The 24,144-nt window shown below is 48.1% G+C and overlaps 1 protein-coding gene across 2 annotated transcripts in view; it reads right to left on the reverse strand.

Moving 5' to 3' along the window:
• atp1b4 (ATPase Na+/K+ transporting subunit beta 4) overlaps window positions 1-16,760 on the reverse strand; it is a 116,356-nt gene extending 99,596 nt beyond the window's left edge. For both annotated transcript variants that reach the window (XM_070882045.1, XM_070882044.1), the window contains exons 1-2: window positions 16,426-16,760; window positions 16,156-16,227 (exon numbers count right to left, since the gene is read on the reverse strand). In XM_070882045.1, coding sequence (XP_070738146.1) covers window positions 16,156-16,218 — 63 coding nt within the window. In that variant the 5' untranslated portion in view covers window positions 16,219-16,227; window positions 16,426-16,760. The remainder of the gene's footprint in view (window positions 1-16,155; window positions 16,228-16,425) is intronic.
• Between the last annotated feature and the right edge of the window lie 7,384 nt (window positions 16,761-24,144).

Here is a 24,144-nt window from a genome sequence, read left to right on the forward strand (position 1 = left end):
CCTGAAAGAGTTCAGCAGACCCAGACAGCTAGTCCAGTATGTGGACGACGTGCTGCTATTCTCCGATTTGGAGGAAGAGCACGGTCCCCTGCTGGCAGAGCTGTTGGGACTGCTGCACGAGGAGGGTTTTAAAGTAAACCCTAAGAAGGCACAGATCGGCCAGACAGAGGTAAAATTCCTGGGGCTGACTGTGCGGGCAGGGGAGAGAGCCATTGATGAGGCTAAGAGGAGGGCAGTTCAGGAGTTACTGGCTCCGACTACAGTTGCAGAGGTGAGGTCGTTCCTGGGTCTGACCGGTTACTGCAGGGACTTCATTGAGGATTACGCAGCCATTGCAGCCCCCCTACTCCGGCTCCTGCGCAAAGTCGTGGAGTGGGAGTGGGATAAGGACTGTGATGCAGCGTTTACCCGCCTCAGGGGAGACCTGCAGAAAGCTCCGGCCCTGGGAGCGGTAGATGAGGGTGAGGAATTTTTCCTGGAGGTAACAGCCAGCGGGGATAGCTTAAGTGCTGTGCTGATGCAACAGCGGCACGGCCAGCTGAGGCCGGTGGTCTACTCCTCCAGGGTCCTCACTGAGGTTGAGAGGGGTTACTCAAACTGTGAAAGGCATCTGCTGGCCACCCACTGGGCTGTGAAGCGGTCGCAGGTGTTTACAGGAGTGTCCCCAATCACCTTCCTCACTCATCACACCCCCACTCAGATGCTGCTGGATGGGAGAATTAAGGATGGGACAGTGAGCAACGCACAAATTGCTCGCTGGACCCTCCTGCTCTCACAGGTGGATTTGAGAGTAAAAGGGATGTGTGAGCCCCGACTGGCAGCCAATATGCTGTACCCCGGGAAAGCCCACCGTTGCTCCGTTGAGGGGATCTGGGACGTGGACATAGGGCTCCGGGCGGGGTTCCATCCCCACGGCCGGGAGATCTATGTTGACGGGTCCAGCACGGTGGTGGCGGGGGAAAGGCTCACAGGGTGCAGGATTTATGATCCCCAGGCAGGCATTGCCAGGGCCATAAAGCTCCCAAACACCATGAGCACCCAGCATGCTGAACTGTCGGCAGTCATGTATGTAGTCACCCACCCCGATGAATTCCCACGGCCCTATACCATCTTTTCAGATAGTATGTTCAACTGCAATGCTTGCACGGAGTACCTAGCCATCTGGTCCTGTCGCGGGTATACATCTGCAGATGGTAAGCCCCTGGCCATAAAACCCCTACTGCAGCACATCATGCAGGCAGTAGGGACCGGGGCAGACATTTGCATTCACAAAGAAATGGCCCATAACAAACATGAGCCCAGGGCTGCAGGGAACCAAAAGGCAGATCAACTGGCCAAAGAGGGAGCCTGAACGGGAACCAAGTGGAACCCGCTCGAGGCAGGCCCCATAGCAGCTATCCGGGGCGGACAGGGGACACAAGGGAGCACAGGGGTAGCTTTGGCCCCGGATCTCCAGCAGGTACAGGCACGAGATCCCGTCCTCAGGTCTGTCATGGACAAGCTGACTGTGGGAGAAAAGGTCGAAGGACCGTACGGAGGCACAGGCATCCATGTTAGGGAGAAGATGTTGTTTAAAGGAGAGCAGTGGATAGTGCCCCAGCAGCACCAGAGGAAGTTCCTTCAGCTGGCCCACGCAGGCCCTGGAGCAGGACACCCCGGACCGGAGGTCACCTGGCAACGGGTGGAACAGGTCGGGTGGTGGCCCAGCTCCGGGAAGATACTCGTGAATTTTGCGCGAACTGTCTTGTCTGTGCAACCAATAATCCAGATCCCCAGAAAAGAAAGGTGTCTCTAGGATACGCAAGGAGAGTAGAGGGACCATGGCAATCGATACAAATTGATTACAAAGGGTCCCTACCTGTGGCTAAGGGAGGGTACCGGTACTGCCTGGTTTTGTTGGACACTTTCACAAAGTGGGTTGAAGCCTTCCCTTGCCGAACAGCCACAGCAGCGGGAACCACCAGGATATTGGTTAGGGAGGTGTTCTCCAGGTGGGGGCTTCAACAGTACGTGGAGTCCGACCGGGGGAGCCACTTCACGGGACAGGTCATGCAGGCAACCCTTAAGGTGCTGGGGATTGAGGGGAAGTGGCACATTGCCTACAACCCCCAGTCCTCGGGGCTAGTGGAGCGTATGAATAGGACCTTGAAAGAAAAACTCAGGAAGGAGACTGGGGATTCCCCACAGAGGTGGGTGGAGAGGTTATCCCTGGTTTTGATGGGGAGCCGGGCCAGCCAGTCAAAAAGCATGGGGTATTCCCCATACGAGCTCATGACTGGAAGAGCCATGTGAACCCCCACCCATGTACTTGCCCCTGACGGAAGCTTAGGTAATCGAGGTGAATAGTGACCGCTTTACCAAGAGTCTGTTGGAGCACCTCAAGCAGATTCACTGGCAGGCAGCCACTAACATGGGACCAACCAATTGCTGCTGGAACCGAGCAAACACCACGAGTGGCAGGTGGGGAACCAGGTCATGGTCCGCAACTTTGCCAGGGTGGGAGTTTTTGAGCCACTATACATGGGGCCTTACAGCATTGTCGACAAGGCAAGCCACATGGTATACGTGGTCAAGATGCCCTACCGGGTTAAATGGTTTTACATTAACCAATGTAAACTGTTTAATCCCAACAAGGCAAAACCTCGTGGGAAAGAGCAGCCCGGAGGGATAATCCCGACGGGAAGCCCAGGCCCCCAGCCCACCACTGCAGCCCCACCAATCCCACCACAAGGAGCAGTGAGTTGCTTCACAGGTACAAACTACCCACAGATTTGGGACCCACAGGAAGGAGGATTCCCACCTTACATATGGGACGAGGACTCACCTCCACCCGTTAGGAGATCCGCTCGGACTCCGCAGCCAAGGGTGCCACCGTCCCTAGCAGCCTGTTTTACTTTCCCGAGAGGTACTAGGGGAAAAGGACCGCACAGGGCAGGCAGCTAGTCACTGGACGTGACCCCGCAGCCAAGGTCTCCTGACGGGGAAGGGGTTGTACCGGAGACAGGGGCCGCCGACAGTGAGGAGCCTGTCGGGGCTAGCCTAGCCTTCGGTGCGGACAGCCCAGAGCCTGCAAGTGAGATAGTGGCGGCGGGTCCCAACAGTGAGTGGTCCCTGGAAGAACGAGAGTCTCCTGACAGGGAAGGGGTTGTACCAGAGGAAGGGGCCGCCGACAGTGAGGAGCCTGTCAGGGATAGCCTAACCTTTGGTGCAGACAGCCCAGAGCCTGCAGAAGAGAGGGTGGCGGTGGGTCCCAGTAGTGAGTGGTCCCTAGAAGAACTGAGGAAACGCTGTGAGAGTATCAGCTGCGAGTGGTTTCGGGTGGAACCCTTGTACAACCCAAAGCCCCCAGAGGATACGGGAGTCCCCGGCAGTGAGGAGACTGCCGGGGGAATTTTCATTGCTCCCGAGGGCAGTGAGCCATCCCTGGAGGGGGTGAGGGGCTGTACCAGCCCAGTAAGCACCATCCGAAGCTCGGGGGACACCTTGGCAGGGGAGACAGAGGGGCCGCGGAGGTCGGTCTGGCCCAAGAGGCCAAAGGAGAGGTGGTCTCCCCCCTACATTCCCCCGCATAAAAGGAAAACCAAGGAGGGTGGCAAGCAGATTAAAAGGGAGAACAGTAGTTGTGTACATATATATATATATATATATATATATATAAAAAGTTTTCTCTAGTGTAGTGGGGCTCAGGTGGCCTCTGCAATACAGGGAGTAAACAGTGAGGCTTTTGAGCCAATAGGATAGGGAGCCTGGACTTTTTTTCTCTCTCACTTCCGCTTTTGTGTAAGGTTTGTTTGTTGTTTCAAGTGTTTATTAGTTGAAACCCCTTGACTTCCACAGTAAAATTGTGGTTTGTGGCAAGACCGATAGGCACACACAGTTCAAACCCGTGCAGGGGTACTGTGAGGTGTAGACAGAGTGGAAAATGGGGGAGGGATGAGCCAGGGGGCTCAGGGTTTTTGAACCAAATGAGGGTTTGTCTTTCAGAAAAGGAACCAGAGATGAGGAAAATCCTGCTCCTGTGCAACTATATCAGAATGTGCATCGGCTACCGGGGAGAGACTGAAGAAGCCATTATTTTTGGATACTCAGGGGGGCAGGCACCGACTGTCACCACAGGAGAAAGGACACCAGGGGTAGAGGGGCCCGCAATATATACCCACAGGGGAAGGTGGCCAGGGTGGTTGGGGTCCAATTCCACTAGATACTCCAGCCACCCCGGGGTCACGTATGGGGAAGCATCAGTCTCCTGCCCCAGCATTGAGGTGACCGCATCCCGGGTTAGGGTAGTGGTTGGGAAGAGGGTTTGCCTGACCTGTATGGGGCACATCCCGGTGGGAAGGTGGTGATGCCTCAGGAAGCTGAGCAAGGACATGGGAAACCCGACAGCAGATTGGGAGAGACTGGACAACAGCACCTACCGGACCATCACGGGCACCCAAGGGGGTGTGAGTGTGTGTTGGGATAAATGGTGGGAGGCGGAGTTAGGAATGTGTGTGTGCATGTGGGGATCAGAGAAGATATGCCCGGCAGGCATCTCCATATCGTTCTCCCGACAGTGGCGGGATGAAGGGGAGTGGATGGGATGGGACCGGAGCATGGTCACAGGCATAGTAAGCCACTCCAGCTCTATCCACTCCACCGAGTTAAGCACACACCCCAGACAGCCCCTGCCCACAGCCCCAACCGAACCAACTGACACGGACAGATGCCCTACCACCACCCAGGGACCAGAGAACGGTTTGGTTTTGGTTCCCACGGACAAGCTGCTATACCAAGGGGTCCACTAAGCCATGGCCTCCGTCATCCTAAACCTTACCGAGGTGCACCTACCTGAGTGGTGCCCAAAAGAGATAGAACGCCTCTTCCAGGCTCTCCTTCGAGAAATCTTCAGGACATTCTACGAGCTCGATTTTGGCTATTTGAATAAGACTTTGCTGTACCGTCTACAACCCAAAGACAACGTCAAACCAAAAAGACACAGAAGAGGAATCTGGAATGATGTTTTTACCGGTTTCAACACCTGGGCATCAATGATAGCATGGACAATTTCGGATACCACATTCCATTTTTACCAGAGAACCTGACCGATCTGTTCAAAGCAGCACAAAACTCCCAGAAACATTATTTCACCCTACAACAAAAAAAAAGTCAAATTGGGAGCCCAGATAGCTGACTTAAATTCAAGGCCCTGGTGGGATTGGGGGTTGGATGTAGAGGTCCCAGCCTGGGACCACATCCTCTCTCATGCCCTGGTAGTGGCACAGCTGATCATCGTAACCGATTTGCTGGCGATCCACTGCCAGCTTAGGAAAAAGGGTCGTCATTTAAAAATTGAGAAAGCTATGCGGGAGGCCAAGTCAAAGACCAAACGAAAAGGCAGGGCTAGCAAAGTCTAGGCAGTATGACAGGACTGATTGTACGAGCCGAATGTATTGCACTGTAAAGAAAAGTATGTACCTTGTAAAAGGTCCGTACCTCCCTATCTGTAATACTATGTGTGATACTATGTACTATTATGATTTTGGTGAAGGGGATTGGTTGAGAAGCATTTTTACATTTTCAGTATTGTATTGATTCCAAATGTATGAATACCTTTGGTGTATTTTAATGTTTTATCGTGGGTTTAGGTAAGATTTGGGGAAGATTGACTCTGTGAGAGGAAAAAGGTTTTGCTTCACATTTTGAAAACACCCTGAGACAGAGTGTTTTAATGGGGCAGTGTAAGGTTCGAAAATCCACGGCCACATTTTATTGAAACACCCTAAGGACAAGAAAACTAACATGGGGATCGTTCTATTCATTTTAAATGAACATTTTTTGGCCACCAAAACCTCAGACCAAGCAGGCTGGGAAATGTGTGGGCGGATACAGACATTGTGGAGTCTGGCTCACAAGCGAGACAGAGGCACTGGCCAATGGGGGAAAAGTGCATTCTGGCAGGCCAATCAGGGGTCGAGTCGGGCCTGAAGCAGGGAAATCCTCAACCAATGGGGACTACCCAGCCCAGTTTGAAAATATGACTCACCTCTAATCAAATTATGAATGTGGACCATCATCTACCTAATTAATATGGACAGTAGACAATGGACCAGCAGATGTTGAGGCACCAATTGTGCACTGAAACAATACCCCTGTCCTCACACCTATCTGTACCTGTGACATCTTCTGATTAAATATTCAAAGCTATCTCCCCACCCAAACTTACACAATGGATCACCAACTGAGTTTGAGGGTGAAAAGGCCAGAACTAAATTGGTTATAGGACCCACAGAACCACCGGGAGGAAGAAGCAGCAGGGTGTGGAGACAGTTGGGGAGCTTGCAACTTGTATCCAGAAAGAGCTCTCTCTCTCTCTCCCTCTCGCTCTCGCTCCACCAGAGGAAGAAGCAGCAGTTCCACAGACGAAGCCACCGAGACTGAAAACCAGCAGGCAGTGGCAGTGACTTCCCATAGCTGAGCTGAGCAAGGAAACCAATCAGAGGTTGGAGGTCGGAGTCAGCTTTTGGGAGTTGAGTCAGTTTTTCACAGGGCCCTCGCTCTGGGGAAGGTGTGCTTAACTCCAACAGCTTTTTGCTTAGGAGCCAACCGAAAGGCAAAGAGAAGAAACCGACGCAACATCGAGGAGGAAAACCGAACCGACCAACAACGTAAAACCCACCCCAGAGGGGCCCCGAGCTGAAATAAGTGCCCCCAGAACCCCGGAGTTGGTAGGATTGTGAGTAGAGCCCAAACCCCCTCACAGACTCAATTTAGGATAGGAATTGGTAAGAAGGGTAGAAATGGGAGGTGGGGTTGTGTGTGAGTGGAATGTGTTAACCTCTTATTTTCCCCTTTCCTGTTGCGAGATTTTTCGTGTTGTTGAGTGAGATTGTGCCATTACTGCTATTTATGACCTCTTACAATGCCCTCTATCTTGGTGTTTACTATTCTAAATAAACAACATTAGCCACTTTGTACTCTTACCCACTGTGTGTGGTGCCTCGTTACTCACCCATTCTCATAAATTTCAGGGAGTGTGGATTCGAACCCACACCGCAAGCTCCCCTGAAAGGTCTGGCCTCCATGTGCTGGCGCCCAATCCCCAGTCAGGACACATTTCTTAATCAGAGATAGGAGGGGATCTCTGTTTGTCCAGATTTTGATCTGGCGGGCTGTGATGGGGAAGCCTGCGCTGTCAAAGGCATCAACGGCCATGACCATCTCAGCGCTTTGCTCTGCTGCCCCCTCAGTGGTGGCCAGTGGAAGCCTGCTGAGCGCGTCAGCGCAATTCTCGGTGCCAGGCCAGTGCCAGATGGTGTAGTCATAAGCAGCCAGCGTGAGAGCCCATCGCTGTATGCGAGCTGACGCGTTGGCATTGACAGCCTTGCTGTCGGACAACAGGGATGTTTACGGCTTGTGGTCCATTTCTAATTCGAACCTCCTGCCAAAAAGGTACTGATGCATTTTTTTTACACCATGGACACATGCGAGTGCCTCCTTCTCAACCATCCCATATCCCCGTTCTGCTTCAGAGAGCGACCTGGAAGCATAAGCCACAGGTTGTAGTTGGCCCTCAGCATTACTCTGCTGCAACACGCACCCAACCCCATAGGACGATGCATCACATGTCAGAACCAATTTCTTACAGGGGTCGTACAGGGTCAATAACTTCTTTGAACAAAGTAGGTTCCGCGCCCGATTGAAAGCCCGTTCTTGACAGTTCCCCCAAAACCAATCACAACCCTTACGCAGGAGCACGTGAAGTGGCTCCAACAACGTGCTTAAGTTCGGCAGAAAGTTCCCGAAATAGTTCAAGAGTCCCAGAAATGAACGCAACTCCGATGTGTTGCCGGGCCTGGGCGCTCGTCGAATCGCCTCTGTTTTGGATTCGGTGGGCCGAATCCCATCTGCAGCAACCTTCCTGCCCAGGAACTCAACCTCAGGAGCCAAAAACACACATTTAGACTTCTTGAGTCGCAGGCCTACCCGGTCCAGTTGGCGTAGCACCTCTTCCAGGTTGTGGAGGTGTTCCTCGGTGTCATGATGAGAATGTCGTCCTAAAATACGATTGTTCCAGGAATGGATTTGAGCAGGCTTTCCATGTTTCTTTGAAAGATCGCGGCCACTGATCGAATGCCAAATGGGCACCTGTTGTAAACAAACAGTCCCTTGTGCATAGTGATGGTGGTCAGTAGTTTAGACTTGTCGGCCAATTCTTGGTTCATGTAAGCTGAAGTGAGATCCAACTTGGTAAACAGCTTGCCGCCTGCCAGCGTGGCAAAAAGATCCTCCGCTCTCGGGAGCGGGTATTGGTCTTGTAGGGACACCCGATTGATTGTGGCCTTGTAGTCGCCACAGATCCTGACAGAACCATCCGCTTTTAGGACGGGAACGATGGGGCTCGCCCAGTCGCTGAATTCAATGGGCGAGATGATGCCCTCTCTCAGCAAACGGTCCAATTCGTTTTCAATTTTCTCCCGCATCACATACGGCACCGCTCTGGCTTTGTGGTGCACTGGTCTGGCATCTGGGGTGATGCGTATCACTACTTTGGTACCTTTGAACGTCCCAACGCCAGGTTGGAATAGTGACTCAAGTTGTTGTAGGACTTGTGAGCACGAACTTCGCTCCACAGATGACACTGCGTGCACATCCCCCATTTCCAGTTCATCTCAGCTAACCAGCTCCTCCCCAACAGTGCGGGACCATTGCCCGGGACAATCCAGAGCAGCAGCCGGTTCACTGATCCATTGTGTGTGACCACCAACATTGCACTGCATGGTACTGGAATGATTTCTTTGGTATACGTCCGTAGTTGTGTCTCAATGCGTTCTAGTTTGGGTCTACTGGCTTTGAGTGGCCATAGCTTTTCGAATTGTTGAACGCTCATGAGTGACTGGCTGGCCCCCATGTCCAGCTCCATGTGTACAGGGATGCCGTTTAATAAAACCTTCATCATCATAGGTGGTGTTTTGGTATATGAGCTGTGAATGTTTGCCACATGAACCCGCTGAACTTCAGCGTCCATTGATTTGCTCCAAGAGTCATCCTGCCTCACAGAACCCTCTTCTGGTCCATCCACCTCATAAGTTAGCCTGGTTACAGGCTTCCTGCACATTCGAGCTAAATGGCCACTGAGGTTGCAAATTTCTGCAGACAAATTGTTGAAACCTGCAAGTCCTGGCAGAGTGTTTGCCCCCACACCTCCAGCATGAGCTGAGATTCCCATTGTTGTGAACAAAGGAGCTATGACCCGGCATTCCTCGTTGATTGTCCCTATGACTGCTCTTGAGTACCCTGTTAGTGGGTGTCAATGGCCCCATCCCGGACCGCATTGCCCACTGTGATGACGTAAATGTCCGTTCAGTCTGCCATTGTCTCTGTTGAAAACCTACTCTGGGGTCTATTGCTGCCTGGGGTGTGTCGAACTGCCCTTGCCTGCCTGCAGGGCTCTGAGTCGCATTTATGATATTGACTCCCTGATCCCTTGCTGCGTTGGAGGCAGAATTGCGCGTGTATATTATTTTGGTTTCCTCCTCCCCCGCCATGAAAGTCTGAGCCATCAACAGCGTCGCTTCCAAAGTTAAGTCCTTGGTCTCAATTAACTTTCGGAAAATCCCCGCATGACCGATGCCCTCAATAAAGAAGTCCCTTAACATCTCCCCCCTGCCGGCGTCTGTGAACTTACAGAGGCTGGCCAAATGCTGGAGGTCCGCAATGAAGTCTGGTATGCTCTGTCCTTCGCGACGTCGGTGGGTATAGAATCTGTGTCGGGTCATGTGTATGCTGCTCGACGGTTTGAGGTGCTCACCGATTAGTTTGCTGAGCTCTTCAAAGGTTTTGTCCACCGGCTTTTTGGATGCTAGTAGGTCCTTCATGAGCGCGTAAGTCTTAGGTCCGCAGCTGGTCAGCAGATGGGCCCTTCGCTTGTTGGCTGCTGCATCTCCAAGCCATTCTTTCGTGACAAAGCTTTGCTGCAGCCTCTCAATGAAATCGTCCCAGTCCTCACCAACACAGTACCATTCCTATGCTACCGGTGGCCATTCTCGTCATTTGTTGATTCCCATTTCCCGTCGCCAATGCAATGTCTTTACTCAATGGCACAAAACCCACACAAGGCACATTCTATGGACAAGGTCACTCTATGACCTGACCTTTATTCACAGGACCAAGAAGTGATGACTCTGCGTGGAACCTCCCTTTATATACCTGGATGACCAGGTAAGGAGTGTCTCCCACAAGTTCACCCCCTGTGGTCAAGGTGTGCATTGCTTAAGTATATACAGTATTGCAGTGGTGTTACATAGAGGTTACATACATGACACTAGGGTCTTAAAAGAAGTGGCTGCAGAGATAGATGCATTGGTTGTAATTTACCAAAATTCCCTGGATTCGAGAGGTCCCAGCGGATTGGAAAATTGTAAATGTAATGCCCCTATTTAAGAAAGGAGGGAGTCAGAAAGCAGGAAACTATAGACCAGTTAGCCTAACATCTGTCATTTGGAAAATGCTGGAGTCCATTATTATGGAAGTAAGAGCAGGACATTTAGAAAATTGTAATACAGTCAAGCAGAGTCAGTAATGGCTTTATGAAAGGGAAATCATGTTTGATAAATTTGCTAGGGTTCTTTGAGGATGCAATAGCATGATGGATAAATGGGAACCAGTAGATGTTGTGTATTTGGATTTCCAGAAGGCATTTGATAAGATGCCACATAAAAGGTTACTGCACAAGATAAGAGCTCATGGGGTTGGGGGTAATATATAGGCATGTATAGAGGATTGGCTAACAGAAAACAGAGAGTCAGGATAAATGGATCATTTTCAGGTGGGCAAACTGTAACTAGTGGGGTGCCACAGGGATCAGTGCTGGGGCTTCAACTATTTACAATCTATATTAATGATTTGGATGAAGGGACTGAGTGTAATGTAGCCAAATTTGCTGATGATACGAAGATAGGTGGTAAAGCAAGTTGTGAAGAGGACACAAAGAATCTGTAATGGTGTATAGATAGATAGGCTAAGTAAGTGGGCAAAAATTTGGCAGATAGAGTATAATGTGGGAAAATGTGAGGTTATCCACTTTGGTAGGAAAAATAAAAAAGCAAATTATTATTTAAATGGAGAGATATTACAAAATGCTGCAGTACAGAGGGATCTGGGGGTCCTTGTACATGAATCACAAAAGGTTATCATGCAAATACAGCAAGTAATTAGGAAGGCAAATGGAATGTTGGCCTTTATTGCAAGGGGGCTAGAGTATAAAAACAGAGAAGTCCTGCTACAATTGTACAGGGCGTTGTTGAGACCACATCTAGAGTACTGTGTACAGTTTTGGTCTGTAAGGGATATCCTTGGTCTGTAAGGGATATCCTTGCATTGGAGGCAGTTCAGAGAAGGTTCACGAGGTCGATTCCTGAGATGAAGGGGTTGTCTTATGAAGAAAGGTTGAGCAGGTTGGGCCTATACTCACTGGAGTTTAGAAGAATGAGAGGTGATCTTATTGAAAGGTATAAGATTTTGAAGGGGCTTGACAGAATAGATACAGAGAGGATGTTTCCCCTTGTGGGGGAATCTAGAACTAGGGGGCATCATTTTAGAATAAGGGGGTCGCCCATTTAAAACAGAGATGAGGAGGAATTTCTTCTCTCAGTGGGTCATGAATTTTTAGAATTCTCTACCCCAGGGAGCTGTGGAGGTTGGGTCATTAAATCTATTTAAGGTGGAGATAGATCGATTTTTGAACTATAGGGGTCTAGGGTTATGGGGAGTGGGTAGGAAAGTGGAGTTAAGGCCAAGATGAGATCAGCCATGATCTTATTGAATGGAGGAGTTGGCGCAAAGGACCAAATGGTCTACTCCTGCTCCTATGTTGTTATGTTCTTATGATCACCAGAGTTTGGGTCAGTGACCACAATTCGCCTCCCATAACCTGTACCTCCAGCATTAAACAAGGATGTGACCTTGCATCTTATCTCTTTCTTGCCTCTAAAGCATTTCACGCTTTGATTTAATGTCAAGATACCAATATAATCTTTTTTTCAATTTAACATATGATTACAATGTGGTTCTCTTCACCCACAAACCTTTGGCCGTCTCTCCCACACTTCAACCCTTTAACAAGATGGTACAAATATGTTTACAATGTCGTTCTATTCACCAACAAACCTTTAGCCACCCCTCCCACACTTCAAACTTTTAACAAGATAGGAGAGGTTGAACCTCCCTTATCCGGAACCCTCGGGACCTGGCCTGTTCTGGATAAGGGATTTTTTGGATAAGGGCTGTTCACGTTAAATTGGATGGTAGAGGGGATATTGGGGCTGGCTGGCTTGGGGCTGGTAGTGCAGTAGAGAGATCATGGGGTGAGGGTACAGTGGATTGCAGGGTCAGGCCAGCAATTGCGGGAGTCGGCAGCAAGGAAGGACTTCAATTTATTCGATTTGTTCATGTTGGAGTTCTGCGCATGCGCCATCCAGTGGCCGGAATGGTTCTGGACAAGGGGTGGTTCTGGATATGGGAGTTCTGGATAAGGGAGTTCTGGATAAGGGAGGTTCAATCTGTACAAAAGATGGAAAATGAAAAACATTGATGCAAGACCACAAGCAGAAAAAAAATGATATTTGCAGAGAAGCCATTATGACAGGCAGCCAATCATTTGAACTGGGCATTTGCATTTGTTCTTAACTCTTATGATAACATTGTCTAATTGGAATCACTGCTTTAGCTCAGGGGTCACAATAATATGGAGGCACTCTCCATGTCTCTTTGGCCACTTTGTCTCAATGTTCTTTTTCCTTCTATTGTCTCCAAGAGATGAGCCATTCTGAAAATTAACTTTCTAGCCCTGCAAGCTTTCTATGTGGTGCCAAAGTCACTTCTTGGGCATTCATTGATTCCAGTTCAATGCAGACGCCAGCTCAAAACTGGGCTCTCTCACATCATGATCACGATTCAGGACAAATGTTGTTTGACCGTGCAGTTTCATCTTTGACATCCACTCCTGCCATTAAGATTCCCTTGCTTAGAGTATTGTCCAAACACAGAGATCAGCAGACATCTAATGGAGCCACCAAAGAGACTGACCCTACCACACCTGGATTTGTGAAGTTGAAAGGAGCTATGACTGTGATGTGGCCACTGCACAGGATACATGAAGACATTAGGGGGCCGAAATTCAGCCTCCCGATTAAGACCTGTTAACGCCGGAAAGCGGCGATCACGCGGTGGTGTCAAATGGCCGCCAATTTGTAGTCGAATAGCTGCCGCTCTCAAAATTTTCTATGATGGTTTTGCTGGCAGTCCCCACTTCCGCCCCGCTGCTGCCGAACCCTCCTAAGTGCATCATCAAAGCGCGCACTGCTGATGTCCCACCCCGCAAGCAAAATTCACCTTAGAAAATCTTACGGTGTCCGCAACAGTTTTTTTCTGTTGTTGCACTGTGTTTGTAGTGTGTGTAAAATGGCAGTGAGGTCTCCATTAGAGGGGAGGGCGCACTGCCGCGGCCACTGTCTTATTTTTTTTTGTCGGCCACCCGACCGAAACCCTCCCTGGTGGCCCAGTGGACCTAACTTAAAAAGCTGCAGAGTTCGCAGCGGCCCTCCCCTTTAAGTGAAGGGATGAGACGTGTTGACGCGCCAGCGCGATGACGTCACCAGCCTGGTGCTGATGTCTGACAGCGGCGGAGTGTGCATTTCACTCCCGCCTCCATTATGACGGACTTCCGCCCCGCTCGAAAAAAACGACAAAGAGCTGAATTTCACAAGATGGACTGCCACATCCATTGCAGCGGACAAAACACAAGAAAAATAGTAGGTGCAACCCGTTTCCAGCGGGAGTGAATTTCGGCTCTTAGAAGTCACAACTGACAGTAGTTATGCAACTGATGGTGGAGCCCAGCACATGAGTGCAAATGACAAAGTTGAAGCGTTCGCGACCATCTTCAGCAAGAATTACCAACTGGTTGATCCATCTTGGCCTCCTCCTGAGGTCCCCACCAGCACAGAAGCCAGCCTTCAGCCAATTCGATTCACTCCACGTGATATCAAGAAACGGCTGAGCACACTGAATACAGCAAAGGCTATGGGTCTCGGCAACATCCCGGTTGTCGTGCTTAAGAATTGTGCTCCAGAACTAGCCCGCATCTAGCCAAGCTGTTCCAGTACAGCTACAACACTGGCATCTACCCGACAATGTGGAAAACTGCCTAGGTATGTCCTGCCCACAAAAAGCAGGACAAATCCAATCCTGCCAATTACTGCCCCATCAGTCTACTCTCAATCATCAGCAAAGTGATGGAAGGTGTTGTCGGCAGTGTTATCAAGCAGCACTTACTCACCAATAACTTGATCATCAGTGCTCAGTTGGGGTTCCACCAGATCCACTCTGCATGAGACATCATTACAGCCTTGGTTCAAATATAGACAAAAGAGCTGAACTCCAGAGGTGAGGGGAGTGTGACTGCCCTTGACATTAAGGCAGCATTTGACCGAGTGTGGAATCAAGGATCCCTGGTAAAATTGAAGTCAATGGGAATCAGGGGGAAAGTTCTTCACTGGCTGGAGTCATACCTAACACAAAGGAAGATGGTTGTGGTTGTTGGAGGCCAATGATCTCAGCCCCAGGACCTCAATGCAGAAGTTCCTCAGGGCAGAATCCTAGGCCCAACCATTTTCAGCTGCTTCATCAATGACCTTCCACATCATAGGGTCAGAAGTGGGGATGTTTGCCAATGATTGCACAGTGTTCTGTTCCATTCATAACTCCTCAGATAATAAAACAGTCCGTGCCCGAATGCAGCAACACCTAGACAACATTCAGACTTGGGCTGATAAGTGGCAAGTATCATTCTCCAGACAATGACAAGCTCCAACAAAAGAGAGTCTAACTACCGTCCCTTGACATTCAGCGGGATTACCATCACCGAATTCTCCACCATCAACATCCTGGAGTTCACCATTGACCAGAAATTTAACTGGGCATAAATACTACAGCTACAAGAGCAGGTGAGTAAAGAGTGTCTCACCTCCAGACTCCCCACCATCTACAAGGCACAAGTCAGGAGTGTGATGGAATACTCTCCACTTGGGTGCATGAGTGCAGCTCCAACAACACTCAAGAAGCTCAACACCATCCAGGACAAAGCAGCTGGCTTGATTGACACCCCATCCACCACCTTAAACATTCACTCCCTCCACCACCGGTGCACCGTGGCTGCAGTGTGTACCATCTACACGATGCACTGCAGAAACTCGCCAAGGCTTCTTCGACAGTACCTCTAAAACCCGTGACCTCTACCACCTAGAAGGACAAGGGCAGCAGGCACTTGGGATTACCATCACCTCCAGGTTCCCCTCCAACTCACACACCATCCTGACTTGGAAATATCTCGCCTTTCCTTCATCGTTGCTGGGTCAAAATCTTGGAATTTCCCCCCCCTCCCCTTTTGCACTGTGGGAGCACCTTCATCTCATAGACTGCAGCGGTTCAAGAAGGCGGCTCACCACCACTTTCTCAAGAGCAAATAGGGATGGGCAATAAATGCTGGCCTTGCCAGTGATGATCACATCTCAATGAACGAATTTTAAAAAAGTAAATAATGCATGAGCAAGGAACAAGCTATAACCTTTTCACCTTGAGGGGACAATATAATATCAAACTTACTATCTCAGAGGAATTTGTGATTAAAAGTAATCAACCTTTTTCATTTCAAAGAATGATAAATTACAGATCTCTGCATGACAAACAAATGGATGGTGATAAATGTTGCAAGTGCACTGTGGTGCTGTAATGTGGTGGCTGACTGATTAGATTGATGGATCTATGGAGTCTCTTCAAGTCCAGCATTAAAATACAAAACCCCACTTCCCGTTCACAATATTCTGGTACAATAAATCACGATTTCCTATTTCAAAGGCTTAATTTTCCTATTTTAAAACGATGACCAAATTATCCTTCACTTTATTTATAAATAGCTCATGTTCTTAGAAACCAAGCATCATTTTTTTTAAGAAAGATCACAAACGGAATGTTGTATGTCCCTTCTTGATTCTTTAAAAACTTTCAATCCGTTTAATTGTCAGAAAAGCGACGTCTTTGTAGCATAATGCCGACAGCAGCAACAGTATGTATGGGAAAAGTGGCATTAATGCCCAACGGTCGACACAGGAAACTTACCGGCGTTTTAATGTCGTTCCCATGATGTCCCTCTGCCCCACTAGGTGCGGAATTCATCGCCATGGTTCTTTACTAAGACAGAAAATAAAGAATTCTGACCAAACGGACAACTGCAGTGAGTATTCTCTCTAACAAGTGTTCAGAAACAGTGCCAGACATAGAGATCTGATATTGGCTATAACTCCTCAATCTACATGCAGAATGGTTGCAATACACTGGACGAATAAGAGGCGTTTGAAATCAAATCGCATTGAAAATCACATCAAATACCTTGCTTTTCTTTGTAGCGGTGGGTCGACGGTTCTGTATACCGTGGATATGACCTTGCGAAGAGGAATTGTACCTAAGGGTCACAACATAACTTGCTTCCATCAGAAGGCTGACGATGCAACAGGAAACACTCTCAGATTAAGATGGAGTCTCGTTATCCTCTGACATCTTTCCCCAAATGTGGAACTGCACAAGATTGCTCAGTGATTTATGACATTCATTTTTGCCCATTGATCACCGGAATGAGAAACACACCCTTCGATCGGTTAACTTCAAAACAACGTGCTGCTTTCCAATTATTATTGAATAAGTCCGTTCCCCTTGAGTCAATGTGCTGTTGTCAATCAGGATTCCCATGTGCATTGGCCCGAGGGTCTATATTTAACACTGTGCTGTGGAGCGCAAGTATAGCCATGAATGTGTAAAGAGCTCAGTTTCAATGCAGCGAAGTTCAGTAAAACTTATCCAGACTCACAAAAAGTCTAAACACACACACCAATAAACAGAGAATTAAAGGCTCACTTTTAATCTTTCTCATATTGAATTCACAGTTCAGAAGCTTGACCCAGTAAAAAAAAATTTCCCTCTGAGAGGATAAAATCTGAAGCAAAATAACTTTCTCAATCAAGAAGTCACTGACAAGCCTCAGAAAAACTTTCCAGTGTCTCTGTAATCTTATTTTGGACGTGTTTTTCCCCGCGTCATACTTTTGTTATTTATATTCAGTAGTTGTTTGTCTTTATGTGGCCCGTGTTGTGAGTATGTTTGTGTAGTGTTTGTTGTCTTTGTGTGATACTGCTTTTCTGTAAACCTGCAGTTTGTCCTCCAGTTAAATGCTGAGTGTCTGGAAATGCACTTTGTTGATGATGTTTTGACCCATTTCCTGAAAAGCCTCATCGTTTGCTCCGCTTATTGTGTTCTTTCCAGTATCGCATTACATTTTAAAAGCGTCGGCTGACATTTGAACGCGATGTATTTACCTTCCCATTTAATCTGCACCTGTTCGCTCTAACTGCAGTCTTTGCAAAAAAAAATGTTAAATAATATTTAATTTTAATAATGATCTGTGCACTTGGATTGCAAAGAAAATAACCGTGCGGTGAGATTTACAAATGCACATGCAGAATTTTAAATAAGTAGATGTATCTGAAGAAGTGACGCGAATGTCTGAGATTATTGTACTGTCATAGAATCATAGAATGGTTACAGCAGCAGGAGGCTATTCGGCCCATCGAGCCCGTGCCGGCTCTCTGCAAGAGCACTTGATAGTCCCACTCACCCGCCCTTTCCCCGTAGCCCTGCAATTTTTTTAATCTTTCAGGTACTTATCCTTCTTCTTAGGTGGTCCCTCGGATCAAGGATGACCCGCTTCCACACCAAAAAAGGATGAGTTCAATGAGTTCACAGGTGTTTCAATGACCGACCCGAACTGCATATTGAAGGGTAGAAGATGCCTGTGCGTGGATTTTTTTAACGTGTGGTGGCCGTTGCACACCAGCCACCACACGGGCTTGACAGAGCTAGGTCTTGATCCAGTGGCAAAGGTTAACCAAGATGACTGGTAACCAGCTCTGCTGCACAGACCTAGTGCACACACATATCACAATGTGGGCTGGCCCGTGCTGCCCCTGGGCCCTCGCATCTTCTGGGTCCCGAACTCACGCCTCTCCTGGGCCCCGATCACATCCTTCTACATTCTCTCACTGCTCCTTCGCCCCGACCTCGTCGCTCCTGCTGTGCCTGCCCACGCTCCAGTCACCGACCTGGGTTATGGTGACGTCCAGTCCAGTCACCCTCTTCACAGCCGTCATCCTCCTGCACCAGCTCACGCTGTATCCTGTAGTGCTATGCTCCTTTTAAGGCCCCGACCTGCCGCAGATGCTCCCTCGCAGGTCGGGGCTGCCATGCTGCTCCCAGGCCGCCACTCACCATCCCTTTTAAGGTCCTGACCTGCCGCAGATGTTCCCTTGCAGTTCGGGGCTGCCACGCTGCTGGTCAGTGTTAGAGGAAAGGAAAGGGACGTGGTACTGTTGTTGAATGGTCAGCAGTCATTGAGCTTACTGGTATCAATCATTAATTATTTCATCAACTAGAGCCCGGGCTGTAACGGGATTTCTATCATGTAGCCATCCTTCCCTTCTGAAAGCCAAGATTCAATCTGTCTCCACCACCTTTTCAGGCAGTGCATTCCAGATCCTAACCACTCGCTCTGTAAAATGTTTTTCCTCATGTCACCTTTGGTTGTTTTGCCAATCACCTTAAATTTGTGTCCTCTGGTTCTCGACCCTTCTGACAATCAGAACAGTTGTTCTCTATCTACTATGTCCAGACCCCTCATGATTTTGAACACCTCTATCAAATCTCCTCTCGATCTTCTCTGCTCCAAGGAGAACAACCCCAGCTTTTCCAGTCTATCCACGTAACTGAAGTCCCTCATCCCTGGAATCATTTTCATAAATCTTTTCTGCACCCTCTTTAAGGCCTTCACATCCTTCCGAAAGTGCAGTGCCCAGAATTGGACAGGCCGAACCAATGTTTTATAAAGGTTCATCATAATTTCCACGTCTTTGTGTTCTATACCTCTATTCATGAAGCCGATCCCGTATGTTTTGTTAACTGCTTTCTTAACCTGCCCTGCAACCTTCAATGATTTGTTCACATATACCCCAGGTCTCTCGGTTCGTGCACCCCCTTTAGGATTGTACCCTTTAGTTTAGATTTCTTCTCCTCATTCCTTCTACCAAAATGTATGACTTTGCACTTTTCTGCGTGAACTTTCATCTGCAATTTGTCCGCTCATTCCACCAGCCTGTCTATGTCTTCCTGAAGTCTATCACTCTCCTTCTCACTGTTCACTATACTTCCAAGTTTTGTGTCATTTGTCTAAAATACAAAAGTAAGGTTTTAGGAACAGCAAAGATTTTGAATAGCGCTGGTATATTTAAAGCCTGATGAATATTTTTTCTATTCTAATTTCCCATATTTTCCCTAAAGGGTGTATTGAAAGAATCCCAGTGACCACTCCTTGCGGTGACATATGAGATCAGACTTGCTTCTTCATGTTATTGTCTAGTTTTGTTTGTTCATTAGTGATTATTTTATTGATTTACATTGTCATTACCAGTAAGACTGTACCCCCAGTATGAGGCATGGCTGGCAGCATTGGAACTGTCCGAGTCAGTACCTTCAGGAGTAAAGAAAATGGGATGTGGGGAGCCTTCCTACTAATCACAACACACCTTTGTTGATTGTTCTTGATTGCTGAGTATGAAAGCAGCTGTATCTTTTGCAGAATAAGGCTTCATGCACAACTTGTGGTGTGCCCAGGTTTCATCACATTTAATCTCCGCAACAATGCCCAAAACTCCACTTGGACCAACCTTTGTTCATCCCATGTCCACCTTGTTAAGGTTGGAGCATTTCACACTGCTGAATTTAGCTCTATTCCGTGTCTCAGCTCCCATGTCCCATTGGTGCGGCCAATCCCCTGATGGCATGGACCTCCTCCCAGCTGACTCATAGACGAGGTCTGTGTGTTCTATCATTCATCAGTTCTCTAAAGCTCATGGGATTACATAATTCTTCACCATCACAGACAGCTAACCCAATATTCTATATTTGTTATATAGCAACCAGATGAGAAAATTATTTTGTACAGTTTCTAGAGACATTTTTAATATCTTAAATCCTCTGCCTTTTCTACAACAATTTGTTCCTCTAGAGTACTTTTTCAATGTAGGAAGATGTCTTAAAGCACTTAACAGTGTGAGGGCAAAACAGTGTATCTCAAGCAAGAGAGGAAAAGTGAAAAAAAGAGATGGTTAATGGGTTGGGACCAAAGACATGGTTGAAGAGATGGCTTTTAGAAGAAGGTATGGAGGTAGAGTGGAGGGAACTAAGCAGGGAATTTCAGAGGACAGGAGTGTAGCAACTAAAGTGTGGTGTCACCAGTGGTAGAGTGGAGGGAACAAGTGACAAGGAGAAACATAGAAAATAGGTGCAGGAGTAGGCCATTCGGCCCTTCTAGCCTGCACCGCCATTCAATGAGTTCATGGCTGAACATTCAACTTCAGTACCCCATTCCTGCTTTCTCGCCATACCCCTTGATCCCCCTAGTAGTAAGGACCTCATCTAACTCCTTTTTGAATATATTTAGTGAATTGGCCTCAACAACTTTCTGTGGTAGAGAATGCCACAGGTTCACCACTCTCTGGGTGAAGAAGTTCTTCCGCATCTCGGTCCTAAATGGCTTACCCCTTATCCTTAGACTGTGACCCCTGGTTCTGGACTTCCCCAACATTGGGAACATTCTTCCTGCATCTAACCTGTCTAACCCCGTCAGAATTTTAAATGTTTCTATGAGGTCCCCTCTCATTCTTCTGAACTCCAGTGAATACAAGCCCAGTTGATCCAGTCTTTCTTGATAGGTCAGTCCCGCCATCCCGGGAATCAGTCTGGTGAACCTTCGCTGCACTCCCTCAATAGCAAGAATGTCCTTCCTCAGGTTAGGAGACCAAAACTGTACACAATACTCCAGGTGTGGCCTCACCAATGCCCTGTACAACTGTAGCAACACCTCCCTGCCCCTGTACTCAAATCCCCTTGCTATGAAGGCCAACATGCCATTTGCTTTCTTAACCGCCTGCTGCACCTGCATGCCAACCTTCAATGACTGATGTACCATGACATCCAAGTCTCTTTGCACCTCCCCTTTTCCTAATCTGTCACCATTCAGATAATAGTCTGTCTCTCTGTTTTTACCACCAAAGTGGATAACCTCACATTTATCCACATTATACTTCATCTGCCATGCATTTGCCCACTCACTTAACCTATCCAAGTCGCTCTGCAGCCTCACAGCATCCTCCTCGCAGCTCACACTGCCACCCAACTTAGTGTCATCTGCAAATTTGGAGATACTACATTTAATCCCCTCATCTAAATCATTAATGTACAGTGTAAACAGCTGGGGCCCCAGCACAGAACCTTGCGGTACCCCACTAGTCACTGCCTGCCATTCTGAAAAGTACCCATTTACTCCTACTCTTTGCTTCCTGTCTGACAACCAGTTCTCAACCCATGTCAGTACACTACCCCCAATCCCATGTGCTCTAACTTTGCACATCAATCTCTTGTGTGGGACCTTGTCGAACGCCTTCTGAAAGTCCAAATATACCACATCAACTGGTTCTCCCTTGTCCACTCTACTGGAAACATCCTCAAAAAATTCCAGAAGATTTGTCAAGCATGATTTCCCTTTCACAAATCCATGCTGACTTGGACCTATCATGTCACCTCTTTCCAAATGCACTGCTATGACATCCTTAATAATTGATTCCATCATTTTACCCACTACCGATGTCAGGCTGACCAGTCTATAATTCCCTGTTTTCTCTCTCCCTCCTTTTTTAAAAAGTGGGGTTACATTGGCTACCCTCCACTCTATAGGAACTGATCCAGAGTCAATGGAATGTTGGAAAATGACTGTCAACGCATCCACTATTTCCAAGGCCACCTCCTTAAGTACTCTGGGATGCAGTCCATCAGGCCCTGGGGATTTATCGGCCTTCAATCCCATCAATTTCCCCAACACAATTTCCTGGCTAATAAGGATTTCCCTCAGTTCCTCCTCCTTACTAGACCCCCCGACCCCTTTTATAACCGGAAGGTTGTTCGTGTCCTCCTTCGGGAATACCAAACCAAAGTACTTGTTCAATTGGTCCGCCATTTCTTTGTTCCCCGTTATGACTTCCCCTGATTCTGACTGCAGGGGACCTATGTTTGTCTTTACTAACCTTTTTCTCTTTACATATCTATGGAAACTTTTGCAATCCGTCTTAATGTTCCCTGCAAGCTTCTTCTCATACTCCATTTTCCCTGCCCTAATCAAACCCTTTGTCCTCCTCTGCTGAGTTCTAAATTTCTCCCAGTCCCCAGGTTCGCTGCTATTTCTGGCCAATTTGTATGCCACTTCCTTGGCTTTAATACTATCCCTGATTTCCCTTGATAGCCACGGTTGAGCCACCTTCCCTTTTTTATTTTTATGCCAGACAGGAATGTACAATTGTTGTAGTTCATCCATGCGGTTTCTAAATGTCTGCCATTGCCCATCCACAGTCAACCCCTTAAGTATCATTCGCCAATCCATCCCAGCCAATTCACGCCTCATACCTTCAAAGTTACCCTTCTTTAAGTTCTGGACCATGGTCTCTGAATTAACTGTTTCATTCTCCATCCCAATGCAGAATTCCACCATATTATGGTCACTCTTCCCCAAGGGGCCTCGCACAACGAGATTGCTAATTAATCCTCTCTCATTACATAACACCCAGTCTAAGATGGCCTCCCCCCTAGTTGGTTCCTCGACATATTGGTCTAAAAAACCATCCCTTATGCACTCCAGGAAATCCTCCTCCACCGTATTGCTTCCAGTTTGGTTAGCCCAATCTATGTGCATATTAAAGTCACCCATTATAACTGCTGCACCTTTATTGCACGCACCCCTAATTTCATGTTTGATGCCCTCCCCAACATCACTACTACTGTTTGGAGGTCTGTACACAGCTCCCACTAACGTTTTTTGCCCTTTGGTGTTCTGCAGCTCTACCCATATAGATTCCACGTCATCCAAGCTAATGTCCTTCCTAACTATTGCCTTAATCTCCTCCTTAACCAGCAATGCTACCCCACCTCCTTTTCCTTTTATTCTATCCTTCCTGAATGTTGAATACCCCTGGATGTTGAGTTCCCAGCCCTGATCATCCTGGAGCCACGTCTCCGTAATCCCAATCACATCATATTTGTTAACATCTATTTGCACAGTTAATTTATCCACCTTATTGCGGATACTCCTTGCATTAAGACACAAAGCCTTCAGGCTTGTTTTTTTAACACCCTCTGTCCTTTTAGAATTTTGCTGTACAATGGCCCTTTTTGTTCTTTGCCTTGGGTTTCTCTGCCCTCCACTTTTCCTCATCTCCTTTCTGTCTTTTGCTTTTGCCTCCTTTTTGTTTTCCTCTATCTCCCTGCATTGGTTCCCATCCCCCTGCCATATTAGTTTAACTCCTCCCCAACAGCACTAGCAAACACTCCCCCGAGGACATTGGTTCCGATTCTGCCCAGGTGCAGACCGTGCGGATTGTACTGGTCCCACCTCCCCCAGAACCGGTTCCAATGCCCCAGGAATTTGAATCCCTCCCTGCTGCACCATTGCTCAAGCCACGTATTCATTTGAGCTATCCTGCGATTCCTACTCTGACTAGCACGTGGCACTGGTAGCAATCCCGAGATTACTACTTTTGAGGTCCTACTTTTTAATTTAGCTCCTAGCTCCTTAAATTCATTTCGTAGGACCTCATCCCTTTTTTTACCTATGTCGTTGGTACCAACGTGCACCACGACAACTGGCTGTTCTCCCTCCCTTTTTAGAATGTCCTGCACCCGCTCCGAGACATCCTTGACCCTTGCACCAGAGAGGCAACATACCATCCTGGATTCTCGGTTGCGGCAGCAGAAACGCCTATCTATTCCCCTTACAATTGAATCCCCTATCACTATCGCTCGCCCACTCTTTTTCCTGCCCTCCTGTGCAACAGAGCCAGCCACGGTGCCATGAACTTGGCTGCTGCTGCCCTCTCCTGATGAGTCATCCCCCTCAACAGCACTCAAAGCAGTGTATCTGTTTTGCAGTGGAATGACCACAGGGGACCCCTGCACTAC

This window comes from Pristiophorus japonicus, chromosome 6, assembly GCF_044704955.1.
Source record: "Pristiophorus japonicus isolate sPriJap1 chromosome 6, sPriJap1.hap1, whole genome shotgun sequence".
NCBI lineage: Eukaryota > Metazoa > Chordata > Chondrichthyes > Pristiophoridae > Pristiophorus > Pristiophorus japonicus.